This window comes from Podarcis vaucheri (assembly GCF_965113315.1).
Source record: "Podarcis vaucheri genome assembly, chromosome: 8".
Classification (NCBI taxonomy): Eukaryota; Metazoa; Chordata; class Lepidosauria; order Squamata; family Lacertidae; genus Podarcis; species Podarcis vaucheri.
In genome coordinates, this window is record NC_138766.1 from 89,041,524 (window position 1) to 89,058,002 (window position 16,479).

Sequence of the window (16,479 nt, forward strand, 5' to 3'; positions counted from 1 at the left end):
TGCCAGACAGGAGATAAACAATGCCCTCAGATTTCTGTTGTAGACCGCCTTTTCTGTGATGTAGGTATGATGTGTCTGGGGGATGGTCTTGAGTTACACCCCTTCTGTGATGTAGGTATGATGTTTCTGGGGGTGGTATTGGACTCCAGGGCGGGCAATTTAAAATGTCTATATAAGGGCGGACACACCTTTGTTCTGGGTCCTCCTCCTTCTCCTGCGTGTGAGGGGAGCACCCTGTTGCAACAGTTCAATAAATATCAGACTTACTAGCTGCTTTGCTTCTCAATATTCTCTGGTTGGCCTCTGTTCTTTTCTCCGACCGACGGAGAACCTGTAAAGGACTCTATAAGGGCTCTTGTGTTCCCCATAAGGGAATAAGGGCAGATTTTTGTTTATTACAATTTGTTATTCTTTATTACATTTATATGCCAGCGCAATTTAGCGGAACCACCTGCTAAATTCCCTGGTCCTGAATGGAGTAATTGTGCCCCTGAAGGACCAGGTGTGCAGCCTGGGAGTCATTTTGGACTCACAGCTGTCCGTGGAGGCACAGGTCAAATCTGTATCCAGGGCAGCTGTTTACCAGCTCCATCTGGTACGCAGGCTGAGACCCTACCTGCCTGCGGACTGCCTCGCCAGAGTGGTGCATGCTCTGGTTATCTCCCACTTGGACTACTGCAATGCGCTCTACGTGGGGCTACCTTTGAAGGTGACCCGGAAACTACAACTAATCCAGAACATGGCAGCTAGACTGGTGATTGGGAGCGGCCGCAGAGACCACATAACACCGGTCTTGAAAGACCTACATTGGCTCCCAGTACGTTTCCGAGCGCAATTCAAAGTGTTGGTGCTGACCTTTAAAGCCCTAAACGGCCTTGGTCCAGTATATCTGAAGGAGCGTCTCCACCCCCATCGTTCTAGCCGGACACTGAGGTCCAGCTCCGAGGGCCTTCTGGCAGTTCCCTCACTGTGAGAAGTGAATCTACAGGGAACCAGGCAGAGGGCCTTCTCGGTAGTGGTGCCTGCCTTGTGGAACGCCCTCCCACCAGATGTCAAGGAAATAAACAACTAACTGACTTTTAGAAGAGATCTGAAGGCAACCCTGTTTCGGGAAGCTTTTAATGTTTGGTGTATTATAGTATTTTAATATTCTTTTGGAAGCCGTCCAGAGTGGCTGGGGAAGCCCAGCCAGATGGGCGGGGTATAAATAGGTAATAAATTATTATTATTATTATTATTATTTCCCAAGGAGCTCGAGGCGGTGTATGTGGTTTTCCGCCTCTCCATTCCTCCTCACAACAATCCTGTGAGGTAGGGGCAGCTAAGAGATGGCGACTGGCCCAAGGTCTCCCATTGAACTTCATGGATAGTGGAGCGGGGATTCGAACCCTGGTCTCCCTGGTCCTGCTCCAACACTCTAACCATTACGCCACACTGTTTCTCCCTCTTGCATGGGCAAGGCGGCCAGTCATAGAATTAGAATCACAAAATCTTAGAATTGTAGCGTTGGAGGGGACCCCGAGGGTCATCTAGTCCAACCCTCTGCAGTGCATGAATCCTGCTCACAGCCATCCCTGGGTGGGCTCTGTTATAAGAACTTTGAAGTCTTACATATATTATAAATGTTCATAAATGTACCAACCAAGCACGTACATGGATCAGCATGGGAAGACTGACCTGAAGCCATTTTGACTCCCAAACTGACCAAATATTTTCTCTGCAAGGAGGAAGGGGGGTCAGGGAGCCTTCCCATTGTTACAGGAATTTAGTAATCACCATTTCAAAGGAATGGCCAGACCACCAGGAAAGGCAATCAGATAAGGCATTATCAGTTAACCTGACAGACAGGAAAAACAACAACATTCAAATTTCTGTTGTAGACCACCTTTTCTGAGATGTAGGCATGATGTTTGAGGGGGGTGGTCTTGGGTTACACCCCTTCAGTGATGTATGTATGATGTATGGAGGGTTGATCTTGAGCTCCAGGGAAGGGAATTTAAAACTGGATTTGATATCCCGCCATTCACTCCCTTTTAAGGAGTCTCAAAGCGGCTAACATTCTCCTTTCCCTTCCTCCCCCAGAACATACACTCTGTGAGGTGAGTGGGGCTGAGAGACTTCAAAGAAGTGTGACTGGCCCAAGGTCACCCAGCAGCTGCATGTGGAGGAGCGGAGACGTGAACCCGGTTCCCCAGATTATGAGACTACCGCTCTTAACCACTACACCACACTGTCTATATAAGGGCAGGCACACCATGGTTCTGGGTCCTCCTCCTTTCCTTCGTGTAAGGGGAGCACCCTGTTGCAACAGATCAATAAAGAGCAGGCTTACTAGCTGCTCTGCTTCTCAATATTCTCTGGTTGGCCTCTGTTATTTTCTCCTACCGATAGGGAACCTACATAAGGACTCTATATGGGCTCTTGGGTACCCCATAAGGAGAAAAGGTCAGATTTTGTTTACAACAGCTCGAACCACCAATCTTCTGGTTAACAGCTTGGCGCACTGAGCCACTGCACCACAGAAGCACCAATTGTAGAATCGTAGAGTTGGAAGGGACCCTGAGGGTCATCTAGAGGGTCAACCCCCTGGAACGCAGGAATCTTTTGCCCAACATGGGATTCGAACCCACAACTTTGAGATGAAGAATCTCATTCCATACCAGCTGAGCTAAAATGGCACAAAGTTTGGAAGTTTCTGGTGGTGGACAATCCGAGGTCAAGTTGCGGCGGGACATTTCTCTTCCTTGTTGTGGGTCCTGTTCAAGGCTATGTCCTTAAGGCAATGGACTCTGAACCATCCTGGGTGACATGACTCTGGCTACTGCAGAAATTAAGGCATCATGAGAGCCACCAATTGGCGGAAAATTGGGAAGGAGGTTATAGAGGTCATACGATACCTTGGAAGAATGGCAGATGCAACTAATAGACTATATGGAGATGGCGGAAATGACTGGCAGAATCCGAGACCAGGGAGAAGAGTTGGTGGAAGAAGATTGGAGGAAGTTTAAAACTTATTTGCAGAAATATTGTAAAATTTTTGAATGCTGATGACATTGAAATGAACTGAAGGGGTTCTAGCAACAAGGTAAAATGTAAGATGGGATCAATAATAGATAAATTAATAGGACATGAATTTGCTGAACCAAACTCTAAAAGGGATACAAAAATGGGAGACGTGAGGAAGTCAGGAAAATAAGTTAACTAAAGATGAGAAACTAAGAAAGAGGGAATTTTTGTTTTTTTTTTGTTATATGTGTTTTTTCTTTTTCTATTTTTGTGTTTAATGTTTGTATTTTTGTATTTTGTAATCTTGTATCTTTTTCGTTTTTTTGTATTTTTCTAAACTTTTCTATTTGATAAAACCTAATAAAATACTATAAAAAAATATAGAGAGGTCATACGAAATGGATTCCAAATATCACTGAGTTTGTGCATGGCAAGTCTGTGTTTGTATGCAAGTTGTACATATGTTGCAAGTTTATATATCATATTTTTCGCTCTATAAGACGCACCAGACCACAAGAGGCACCTAGTTTTTGGAGGAGGAAAACAAGAAAAAAAATATTCTGAATCTCAGAAGCCAGAACAGCAAGAGGGATCGCTGCTCAGTGAAAGCAGCAATCCCTCTTGCTGTTCTGGCTTCTGGGATAGCTGCGCAGCCTGCATTCGCTCCATAAGGCACACACATTTCCCCTTACTTTTTAGGAGGGAAAAAGTGAGTCTTATAGAGCAAAAAACATGGTAAGTCTTCAATCCAATCGTAGAAGGGAGCTGGATTTTTATTTTTCCAATTCACCAGGATCAGTCTTTTTGCTGTGGTAAGGGCACAGAGAGTCCACTCGCATTGTCCTTTTACAAAAGGTTCCATGTGCTGGGTATATAATTCAAGAGGATATTTCGCTCTGTAAATATAAGCTTGTTCTGTCCAGTTCTGTTGATAGTTTCAGTTACGAGTGATCGCCAAAGAAATCTCACCCTGCTGTTTGGATTTCGTTTGGCAAGGGTGGTATTTATTGCTAGGTGCAATATACTTCGGAAAAACAAGCACTTTAACCTCGGATTAATTTTTTTTAAAAAGTAATAATAATAAAGAAAGTTCCAGCCCGCAGCCTCACAATCTGACAGAGGCAGAAATCAAGGGGATCTTTAAAGAGTAGGAGTTGTGAGGGAATAAAAGTCAAGAGCAGAGAACTGTGCCTGATCGCCGAAGAATAGATGCTTTTGAATTCTGGTGCTGGAGGAGACTCTTGAGAGTCCCATGGACTGCAAGAAGATCAAACCTCTCCATTCTGAAGGAAATCAGCCCTGAGTGCTCACTGGAAGGACAGGTCCTGAAGCTGAGGCTCCAAGACTTTGGCCATCTCATGAGAAGAGAAGACTCCCTGGAAAAGACCCTGATGCTGGGAAAGATGGAGGGCACAAGGAGAAGGGGATGACAGAGGATGAGATGGTGGGACAGTGTTCTCGAAGCTACCAGCATGAGTTTGACCAAACTGCGGGAGGCAGTGGAAGACAGGAGTGCCTGGCGTGCTCTGGTCCATGGGGTCAAAAAGAGTCGGACACGACTAAACAACAACAAACCTGATACCATCCGGGTGCTATTGAACTACAACTCCCATCAACCCTGACCATTGGCCATGCTAACTGAGGGTGATGGGGGCTTGGGAGTCTGACAGGTTCTGGACCTCCGTAATAAGGAACATGGCAACAAGTCAGATAAATTATTGGCAAGCTGCCTTAAGAATATAGAAGCAAGGATTACCAGACAAACTGGATCTGCAGTTAGATTCCTGCAGTGCCTGTTGCGTTATTTAAGAGACCTGAACTCCATAACTGGAAATCATAACACCTCTGAATTTTGAGATGGCATCTAGTGCTGCACAAACACTTTCAAGCACATATCATCTAAAATGGTTGTTATTATTCTTCCGTATTTATTTATTTATACCCAGTCTTTCCCCATGATGGGACTCAAGGCGGCTTATGGATAAAAACAAAGAAGAAACGACAACGAACGAGTAAACACAGACAGAAGTAAAACTATATGCTTCAGACTATGTTTAAAACACACAGATAATCACAATAAAACAGCACCAGCCCTTTCATTAAAAGCAGCCGGTTCTTATCAGCCTGTTGGAACAAGAAGGTTTCACCTGCTGGTGGAAGGACAAAGAGGGAGGCAGTCTAGCAAAAATAAAAGACAGCAGATTCTGCACTTTTCCTGCTAAATTACAGTATATATCCAGTCTATTCCTGCCCAGCATTTCCCACTTTTGAGCTTAAACCGGTGCAGCATTTATCCTTGTCACATGTGCAACCCCCTTGTGACACCTTGGCTGGGGGCCCTGGAAGCTGACCTGGAGTTTTGGGTCCTGCCTTGAAGGCTGAAGGGGCTGGAGAATACTCTCAGTGGTGAGGCCACAATAAAAGTGCCGCAAATCAGGAGCGGAAAGACTGTTGGCAGGGAAGTTAACTCTTTCCTTGAGGAAATGAACGGACAACTTTGAAACCCTTGGCAGCAGGTCTTGCCCCTAGCGAGCAGCTGCCAGGACTCTCTAAGGCTCCTCTTTCAGATGTTTCCCATTGTTATGTACTGAGTTGGATCCAAAAGGCAGCAGTCTGACTGGTCCTAGAACAATAGGATTTAGAATGCAGCAGTCCGATTGGTCCTAGAACAATAGGATTCAGAATGCAGCAGTCTGATTGGTCCACAGGAGTCACCCAATCCAGCTCCAGGTGGAAGTGAATCCGCAACCTGATTGGCCTACAGATGAATCCTGGAATTTGCCAATCACGCGGGGCCCATTGTGTAAATAATGTATATAAAGCGGACATTCTGGGGGAACTTCCATTCCTCCTCACCACTATGAGCTGAATAAAGAGCATGAAATTCACTCCCGACTCCGAGTATATTTCACCCATGCAGGCGCAAGCTGGGTCTGTGCACCTCTGGCCACTGTTCTCCTTATTCTGCACATTCTTGGAGACCAGTGAGGAGGGGAGCTTGTCATAGCAGGAGAGGGAGATTCCCTGGATTCTTAAGCAGCTTCTTGACCCCCCTCCTCTGCTTCAGCCTCGCAGTCTGAACTGCTCTCCGCCACCGACTCTTCTTGCTCACTAAACCCTGTTGCCCTTCGGAAGCTCCTTACAATCTTCTCCTACTGACCTCTCCACAATGTCCCACCACAAATCCCTGGGCTCTGAGCCTTCCCCCTCTGGGGTTTCCCTTGGCTGCTGCGGTCACACCATCAATCAGGAGCTGAACTGGGTTCCACACAGTCACAAAAAAGAGCCACAAAAACAATAACGCAAAATAAATAAACGCGGGTGGCGCTGTGGGTTAAACCACAGAGCCTAGGACTTGCTGATCAGAAGGTTGGCGGTTCGAACCAACCTTCAGTGGGAAGGCAAACGTTTTCTTTCTTCTTTTCTCTTTTGTTCCTTTCTTATATATGTGCTTATTTGAAATATATATTGTATGTATTTGCAATATTTTGCTTATATTTTGTAACAATTATGTTAAATAAATTAAAATTTTTAATAATAATAAAAAGAATCCTTGACAGATGGCCATCGAACCTCTGCTTCAAAACCTCCAAATAAAGTCCGCAAAGTATAGGATAAAGTTACCCTGCTTCTCAGTGCATGGCCCGCACAGCATTACGACAAAGGAAAAGCAAAGGCGCACCCAGAGATTTCAAGGATGCCTCTCCACATTCCAGCCCTCAGCCGTGCCCTGCAAAACAGGTGGGCATTATCGTCTGGGAAAATCAAGAGATGCCAACAGCAAAGCGAACTCTGGCCAGGCAGAAATGTGTTTGGGTTGGCAGGCAGAGCCCTGCAGCTGCTGAATGCAACTGACATGGCACACAGAAGAGCTAGCCTCTGTCTGCGTTGCTGCTAGCAGACCAAGCGGCCTGCATTTTTTAGGAAGAAGCTGCTGTCGGGGGGAGTTGCAAATTATTACCCCCAGAGCAGGAATGGGGCTACTGCAATGCCAATTTGCCATCGCTTAAGGAAAAAGCACTGGCACGCTGTCAGATTCAGCAGCTGAAGATAGCCATCTTAATTGCGCTGCTCTCTGGGGGTGAGCAACGCCATTGCTGTACATGTGCGATCGCGAACTTTCCCACCCTTAAAAGGGCCGGAGTCACTTCTACTCATGTTCCACCTGGGCTTTCGGTGCATTTGAGCTCCTCCTCTTCGCCTCCCTCCTTCGGCCACCCACGCCGATCCTGAAATGGCTCGAGGCTCCCAAGTGCCCATTGCAATTTCACTTTCCTTGGCTTTCTATACAACAGGGGTAGGCAAACTAAGGCCCGGGGGCCGGATCCGGCCCAATAACCTTCTAAATCTGGCATGCAGACGGTTCGGGAATCAGCGTGTTTTCACATGAATGTGTGCTTTTATTTAAAATGCATCTCTGGGTTATTTGTGGGGCTTGCCTGGTGTTTTTACATGAATAGAATGTGTGCTTTTATTTAAAATGCATCTCTGGGTTATTGGGGGGGGGGCATAGGAATTTGTTCATTATTTTTTTCAAAATATAGTCCGGCCCCCCACAAGGTTTGAGGGACAGCGGACTGGCCCCCTGCTGGAAAAGTTTGCTGACCCCTGGGCTAGAACCCCGTTAATCCCTACGACGACCCTGTGAGGTTGGTTAAGGGACTGCAACTGACTCCAAGGTCACCTCGTGGGTTTCATGACGGAGTGGGGCTTTGAACCCTGATCTCCCAGTTCCTAGTCTGACCCTCTAATCCAGCCTTTCTCAACCTGTGGGTCCCCAGATGTTGAACTACAACCCCCATCACCCCTAGCTAGCAAGGGCAGAGCTCAGGGATCATGGCAGTTGGGGACCCACAGGTCTGGGGACCCACATGTTGAGAACCACTGATAGCCACTGTCCCTCACTGGCTTCTTAAGAGGACTTCTGCTATGGAGCAGCTCTATAAAGTCAGTAAATAAATATGAGGAAAGGCAAAATGTCACATAGGAAAGGATCTGAAATATTCCCCATGAAGGTTGAATTTTATTGTGGATTTGTTTTATTTGCTGTGTTGCAAACAGCTTTGAGATTACCCCCCTTTAAAATATAAAGCAGTACAGAGATGAAATGAACAATATTTGTTTGCAGCAAAAAAAGGGCACCTAAACATTCTGTTGTGGTGACCACAATGTAAGTTTTGAAGTGCCATTTGGCGATTAGCTTATATATCTGATTTTCTACCTAGAAGGAGCCATCTATGATGCCTCTAAGCTCAGCGTTCAAACCACGATGACTTAGAAGGGAGTCAGATTGTGGTTATTTCAATGGACAGCTTCTAATTTTACCTTAAGGGAAGGAGAGATAAATAAATACACTGCAACACAGAGTCTCATACAAAACAGTGAAGCCTTTTTATTTTTTAAATTTTCCTTTGTTGTTGCGGTCAGAGGCAAGGACAGCCTTATTACACTTTTAAGGAAACCTCTCACAACTAAAAAAAAAAAAAGGTGAATACTTTAAAAAAGGCATTGACAGTTTTACACAGAACTTGAGCAGAAAAAACAGACAAGTTTTCACTTATTTTATTTTTTTAATAATTCTTCTTTTAAAAAAAGGTTATAAAGTGTCTGGACCTCATTGGCATCTGCCAAAGTGATGCTTGCCCGATATAAAAGCACTGGGTATAAGAGTAAAAACCAACAATAATAATTTAGCTATGGCTCAGAGGAAAAACGAACAAACCAACAAATACCCCAATTAACTGGTCTCCGTCTACAACAGCCTTCCCCAACTTGGCGCTCTCTCCATGTTCTGAACTAGAACTCCCAGCAGCCTCAGCCAGCTGAGGGCGGGGCTGATGGGAGTGGCAGGCCATCGAATTAGGGAAGGCAGACCTATGAACTAATGGCGCACCGAGTTTTTAAAAAAGGGAGATGTGTAAAATCCCACTGCTGAAAGGAATCAGAAGGATCGTCCGGTCTATCTTTGGGAAAACATGTTTAAAAAAGAAACAGGGTGGGTTGGGAAGGTTCAGACACACATCCCAGAACACTAAAATATTGAAGCCAGGCGTACCAGTCCGGAAAAATGCCCCCTTGCGCCCTCAGCAGGGATTAGAAGCTGCCCTCGATTAAAACATTAACCTTTCGCCAGCGATTTCACCAAGGTTTAATTCGCTTTCGAGGGCCAAGTGGGAGCTGTTTCTTCGTGAAGTCTTCCCACTGGCCTGGGAGCATTGGTGTCCCAGGAATGCTCTGTGTCAGGGCCAACTGCACGGCTGTCTCCCCCCTTGCTTGGCCACTTGGGGTCGGGCGATGCTCAAGCTAGGACCCCACCCCGTCGCCTCGATAGCGCAAGAGCAGTGTGGGAAGAAGCCGGAGGAATTTAAGGCTCCCCCAGGCTGCTGGAAGATTAAACGGGGTGTGAGGTCGATGTGGCGGCAGCCGTTCCAATTTCCTTCCTGCCAGGTGTGTCCGCTTCTGCCAATCTCCTCCCAAAAGGCTCTTTCGATGCCCCGAAAGATGCCATCGGGGAGCCCTTGCTTGACCCCACCGTGCTGCACATTCAATGCAATCGATTGCTTTCTGGTGGGGAAAACTTGCAGGGAAATGATGGAGAAACTGTACGCCCATCACTTCCATTATAATTAATTTTTATAATGAATGATTTTAGAATGTTGTTTATGTTGTACTTTTGTACTGTTTTACTGTTGTTAGCCGCCCTGAGCCCGGCTTCGGCTGGGGAGGGCGGGATATAAATAAAACTTATTATTATTATTATTATTATGTTACATCAAAGGTGCAACGAAGGAGGGTCTGAAGAATTCTCTGGCTGCCATGGGGTGGAATGCATAGCTGTCAACTTTTCCCCTTTTTTGCAGGGAATCCTATTCGGAATAAGGGAATTTCCCTTTAAAAAAAGGGAAATGTTGACAGCTATGGTGGAATGACCCTTGGAGTTATGCTGGAAGTCCCCTTTCTCCCCTTGAACCATAAAACGTCATTTCATTGTGGTGTTTGCATTAGCAATTGGGAATCCCCCCTCCGAGAAAACATTATCGTTGTTTTTAATAATTAAAAAAACCACACACACACACACATCATTTAAATTCACATTCCTGGACATTGTAATGAGCCATATCATACCAGAGCCATGGGGGCATTTCAAATCCCCACTCTGGACTGCGATGCAGTGCAAAGCACCTTGAGATCTGTGGAGGAACATGATTACCTTTGCTTTACAACAGTTGGGAGAGAGAAATCACCTTTCCCAATACCACACACACAAAAACCACAAGAGGCATTGCAAATTTATATATATATGTTTCCCCCCGTCTCCCTGCTAGAGGATACACGCAAGCTTTCGTTTTTTTAAATTTGAATTCAAGATTTCCACACTATAAGGCTATTAAGAATGCTGGTATGTCTGTGTCTGGCTAAGCCAGTGCTCTGAAGTAAGGTCTGAAGACATTTTATGTGCTATGATTTTTTAAAATTTTATTTTTCTAAAAAGAGACCTATGGGGATTTTTTTTTTGCAAAAGGCGCACATTTGAGGGAAAGAACGGCGCTTTTCGGAAAGGATCTTTTAAAAAAGTTGGCGCTTGTGCCCTTTTAAAGAACATTCTTGATGCAGCAGGTAGATGAAAATAACTTTTCCTTGCCTGTGCTGACCACTGGTCTCCAACCCCCACCCCCCCGCAAGCTCATGGTCAGCACAAATGGTGGTCACTTTTAATCTGAGGGAGGGCACTGTGTTCCCCAGACACTAATCTTGGGCCCTGGAGCAAGCTGAGTGGCCAGACTCTATATCGTAAAGATGGCATCTCCAGGCTATGAGGTTTCACCACAATTGGGCACATTATGTGTTGATGGCAGAAGGTTGCTGACTAGGGGCCAAAGTGAGGAATGTGTTTCCTGAAAGATCCCCTCTACCTGGAGGCTGGCAGTGAAATATATAAACAGGCCCAATGCTTCTTGGAAGTGACAACTACAAGCAACATTTAAAAATTAAAATTAAAAATTAAAATCGGGAGGGTCAGGATAAAGTTGTGTTGGCATGATCACCTCTTTTTGAGGCAGGGATCCCTGTCCTAATTTGCATCACTTGAGTCCGAGGGAAGAGGAAATCCAATTATTTGAATGTTTCACATGGGAGGCAGGATGGGGAGGGAATCCCAGCAGCCCACATAAAAGCCATACACCAGAAAAGGCATGTGGGCCGAGTCTTCCTTCTCCCTGACATGCTAGCTGTCTACATGCAAGGAGCCCGTGCGTGAAAGCTTCCGCACAACAGTCTCTCTGCCTGCAGCCTGAAATCCTGGGGAAATGGTGCAATCCTGCTTCTGCCACAAGAGTTAGCCCAAATTTGGGCGCAGGCGCAAAATTAGGCCATGCGCATTTTGTGCTGCGATCTGCTTGAGTCCACCCTAGTCAGCAAGGCTCCCCCCCCCGGCCACAAATCTCTTTTTCCCCCAATTTGGTAGAAGCTCACTCAAAGCAGCTGCCTGCCTGCCCCCCACCAACTGTTCCCTCCACCAAGTCACGCCTTTGCAGGCTGAACAATTCCCACCCATCCTCCATCCCATAACCTGCTGGCTGCACACTTGAGCTCTCAGCACAGGAAATCGCTCCCACCCACGCATGGAAGCTGTCAAGAGGACTGCACATTTATCGTCAACCGGAAGAAAGCTTTCCGGGCCAGGGGAGACGACCTTAAAAGTTTAAAAAGCAAAATGCTGAACTTTTTTGCTTGAAGGTATTGAAAACGCAACCGAAACTTTTGCTACACAAACAAAGAGGAAAGCAGTAGCTGTGGAGTCTCCTGTGGGCTGCGCATCTCAGATCGGGGCATGTTCACCTTTAGAGCGCTAATAATACCAAGGCTTACAGGGAGAGGCAGAGCGAGTCTCTGCGCACGTTTGCCAAAAACAAAGATCCTCGATTTGTTCATGGGGACTTTAATTCATCGATTTCCGACACGGATTACCGCTTCAGCCAGGGCGTTCTGCATGCAGATGGAATGTGTGCACCTGCAACCAGTTGCACGCCTGTGATTAACGTTGCATGCCATTCCCAAGCGCCAGAAAAGGAGGAGAGCACACAAAACATAGCTATGCACCCAGAACTCCCATTTTTGCTAGCAAAACAAAAAAAGCAAGTTTCAGGATCTCATGACTTTTGAGCTGCTGAAGATTTTCATAATTTGGAAGTGGGGCTTCAGTAGCCAAGCTGCAAAATAGGACTAGGGAAACCAGAATGAGGCAAGAGGGGCAGAATTATTATTCCTCAACCCCCCCACCCCGCAGTCCCCTGATTTCTTGACCCATAATGCATTGGGGGTAGAATTGTTACTATTGTTTTTTTGCACCGAGGGGCACATAGGCTTAGTCCTCTTTCAGGGAAGAGGCGGTGAGCAACTCCCTGCTGAAGGGGGGGATTTGGGGGCTGTGATTTCTGCATGGCTTCGGTATAGGACCAGCCGCTGCTGCTATGCTCACACAGCAAATCTGCAAGCACCCAGGCGGCAATGGCGCGATTTAGCTTTGCAAAGACAAAATCACCAGAAATAACTTGTGCGTTTAATTGCGATTAAAAACTTTAAGCATCAAAACCGACGGTGTGGCTTGGGTGCTCTTGACAAGGGCAAAACTGCAGCACGGAAAATGGGTTTTAAAGCTTCCGGTAACCTCCTCACAACCTGTGAAGAGTCATAGGAGAATTTATTAGCCTGCCTTCTCCTGGGTCCAGCTTCCTCTGTCTCTTAAAACTGGACCCACAAGGTCCGGGGATCTCCCTGGGTGCCAAAATTACCGTATTTTTTGCACCATAACACTCACTTTTTTCCTCCTAGAAAGTAAGGGGAAATGTCTGTGCGTGTTATGGAGGAAATGCCTACGGGTGGCATGCCTACGGATTTTCCTCTAAAAACTACGTGCGTGTTATGGTCAGGTGCGTGTTATAGAGCGAAAAATACGGTACATTGCATGCTCATTTATTCTTCTCCAGCGAAGTGGGATCTCCTCGTAAATGTCCCACAACTGCAGGAATAGCTGCAAGGGGCAGGAGCGGTTCCTTCCCCCTGGCCTGATCTCTTAAGGCCTAGGGCGGAGACAGGAATAAATTATGCAGTCCTCCATGTCCAAATCAGATGTCGTTCCACGCATGAAACAGCTTTCTCTGTCTCATGCCTTTTCCCAATTCCTGAGCCCAATGCCAAACATTCCTGAAGCCCTCTGTTCTCAGCCCAAAAACCATTTTTTACTAGCTACCTGCCTCCCCTGAATTCACTATTGGTCTCTCGTGCAGGTAAGCCAAACCTTTGCCAATGAGCTACAACCCTAGGATGCCCTTGCAAGCAGAGGCAAGGATGGGAATCGGATGATTTAAACGTGAAGGGATCAACTTCTGATCACACACACACACACACAGAGGAATCGTAGCACCTGGGAGGCGGAATCTCACAAGGTAGAACTACGATGCCTTTGGCAGAGAGCCTGTTTGCTTTCCTGTTGTGCATTGCAGAGAAATGTCCCTGTACCTTTTCCAAATGGGGTGAGGAAACCCCCTTCATGGGGTTAGATCAAAGATCACAGCAGATCACTCAAGAAGACCACAGGACTACCTTGCCAGAAAGACTACCTTGCCAGAAGGTGGCAACTGACCCATCACGCCATTACCCAACCAATGCCATCCCTCCAGCCAAAACCAACTTGCCACTTGGGTTGCAGGAGGCCTGGCATAACCTGCGGTGCCCACCAAGTCAATTGGAGACCACCACCCCCAGCAGAAGGGGGGAGGCAGTGGCAAGGAGGCACTGCTTTTGGCTTGGTGCGTCAGAAGCCACGCTGGCATCAGGGAGAGGGGAGGCAGTGGCAAGGGATCTGAGCTGCAAGAAGTCTATCCCACCCAAAGCGATCCCACTCAGCCCCTGCTGGGACCTGCCCATGCCTGGAAAGGGTTTTTTTTGGGGGGGGGGCACGGAAGAGGAGCTGTGGTGGTCCCAGATAGATACACCCCAGCAACAAAGAAAAAAAGCACAATTGCATTGTGGTGTACCATCGTCGCACTTGGCGAGTGTTCTGCGAGGAGAGGGGGACAGGGGGAAAAACAACAACATAATTTCTAGTTTTTTTGTTGGAGGGGGGGAATGGACTCAGCCACCTTCCCTCCTAGGCTCAGATCCCAGCGCTGCCAGATTTGGCAGCGCCGAACAAGGGGAATCCTGCCCAGTGGGGAAGATTGCCGCCTGGGACTTCAGAGGTAAAGCCCTGTGTCTGTGTAGTTTGTGTGTGTGTGTGTGTTTTGGCAAAAGGCTATTACTGAGGTTACATGATGCAGCATTTGTTCTTATGGTTCTGTGGGTCTCTGAAGCGCAGCCGCTGTTTGGGCCGGTACTTCTCCAGGTACGTCAGCTGCTTGCTGTTGATGGCTCCGCGGCGCTTCCTGGCGAGGAGAGAGAGAAAGAAGGGAAGGAAGGGGATAGAAAAATCAAAGCTTTGGTGTGCTGATCAAAAACAGCTTGCAAGCGTTGAACACACACACACACACACGGCTTCTTGACCCCAAGTAAAACCTTCCCTGAGGTCCTGCCTACCAAGAGACCATCGCATGCAGCAAGAAAAAGCTATCTTTGCCTGCCCCAGTTAGGTGCTTCCAAGGCCGCGCAGCAGCAAAACTCTTTTTCTTCTGCAGAGTCGGGGGAAAGGGCAGCAGGCTGGTCAGAGCAGCCCCAGCTGCACCCTCAACTCCAGATGCGGGAGGGTGGGGCTTATAATAATGACAATAATAAAAATAAATTTTATTTATACCCCACCCTCCCGGGCTCAGGGCGGCTGACACCAATAAAATCACAGTAAAAAACATGATAGGGGAAAAGAAAAAGAAAAACCATACAAAATACAGGTTAAAATGCAGCCTCATTTTAAAAGTAGCCGATAAATCAGGACCATAAGGGGAGGGAAACATAAGGGTCAGACTGAGTCCAAACCAAAGGCCAGGCGGAACAGCCCCGTCTTGCAGGCCCTGCGGAAAGATGTCAAGTCCTGCAGGGCCCTAGTCTCTTGTGGCAGAGCGTTCCACCAAGTCGGGGCCAGTACTGAAAAGGCCCTGGCCCTAGCTGAGACCAATCTAACCTCCTTGAGGCTTGGGACCTCCAAAATGTTATCAGTTGTGGACCTGAAGGTCCTCCGGGGGCATACCAGGAGAGGCGGTCCCGTAGGTATGAGGGTCCTAGGCTGCATAGGGCTTTAAAGGTCAAAAGCAGCACCTTAAACCTGACCCTGTACTCCGCCGGGAGGCAGTGCAGCTGGCAAAGCACTGGATGAATGTGATCCCGCAGCAAGAAGAGACGTTTCTGGCCGTTCAGCCCCCTCCCCAAGGTCCTTGCTCTGCCAAGAGCACGAGGGAGAGACTGAAGGAAAAATCCCTGTTCCGTGGCCTTAGCAGAATACGCTAAGGAGATTAGAGGAGGGATTGAGAGCAGAACGCTCGGCTGCAGCTCGTAAGCAGAGCTGGTGGCAACGAAGGGCTCACACAGCTATTACAGTTGCAAGCCAGGAGATGCGGCCAGATGGACCGTAATCCTCGCCGGATCCGGCCGGGCAGTTTTCACTGGATTCCCCCCCCCAAAGGTTCATTTTAGTCCTTCCCTAACCCCAGATGACTTTCTGGCAGGTCAACAACGCCCCGCTTCCCAAGAATAACCCCTCTGAAAGCGAGAGGCAGGGTGGGTGGTTGTGCCATGCGACAGCAACGGGCTGCATATGGGAGATCAGTTGCTTGGCATGCAGAATGCTCCAGGTTAAACCTCCCAACATCATCGGTTAGTGTAGAATCCTGCAGCGTCCCTCGTCACGGGTTCGAAACATCCCTGACTCAGACTGATTGGTTCTCAGTAGATTGGCGCAACTCTCTCTTTAGGTACTGTTTCTGCTAGCGACGTGGGATTTGGGGAAGGGTCGGAGCTCAGCCGGAGGGTGTCTGCTCAGCATGCAGAAGGCTCTGGTTTCAATCCCCCAAGGGCGTCTCCGGGTGCAGCTGGAAAAGACCCCCTTGCCTGAAACCCTCGAGAGATGCTGCCAGCCAGTGTAGACAGCACTAACCTAGAGAAGAGCAATGGCCTGGCTTGTATAACGCAGCTTCCTGTATCGCTGTGATGGTGTCACTGTTACAGGAATCCTCTTGCATCTTTGCATGGGAAAAGTTAGCCTCTCAGGGAGAACAACGCTAAGCTAAATCCTTCTTCTTGATATGCTAGGTAAAGGGACCCCTGACCATTAGGTCCAGTTGTGGCCGACTCAGGGGTTGCGGCGCTCATCTCGCTTTACTGACCGAGGGAGCCGGCGCACAGCTTCTGGGTCATGTGGCCAGCATGACTAAGCCACTTCTGGCGAACCAGAGCAGCACACGGAAACGCCATTTAACTTCCCGCTGGAGCGCTACGTATTTATCTACTTGCGCTTTGACGTGCTTTCGAACTGCTAGGTTGGCAGGA

General features: G+C 47.6%; 1 protein-coding gene across 4 annotated transcripts in view; it reads right to left on the reverse strand.

Moving 5' to 3' along the window:
* Positions 1 to 13,251: 13,251 nt before the first annotated feature.
* The window catches only part of PTP4A3 (protein tyrosine phosphatase 4A3), a 109,424-nt gene continuing 106,196 nt past the window's right edge, over positions 13,252 to 16,479 (reverse strand). For all 4 annotated transcript variants that reach the window (XM_082235989.1, XM_082235992.1, XM_082235990.1 and 1 more), the window contains one exon: positions 13,252 to 14,429. In XM_082235989.1, the coding sequence (XP_082092115.1) occupies positions 14,312 to 14,429 (118 nt within the window). In that variant the 3' untranslated portion in view covers positions 13,252 to 14,311. The remainder of the gene's footprint in view (positions 14,430 to 16,479) is intronic.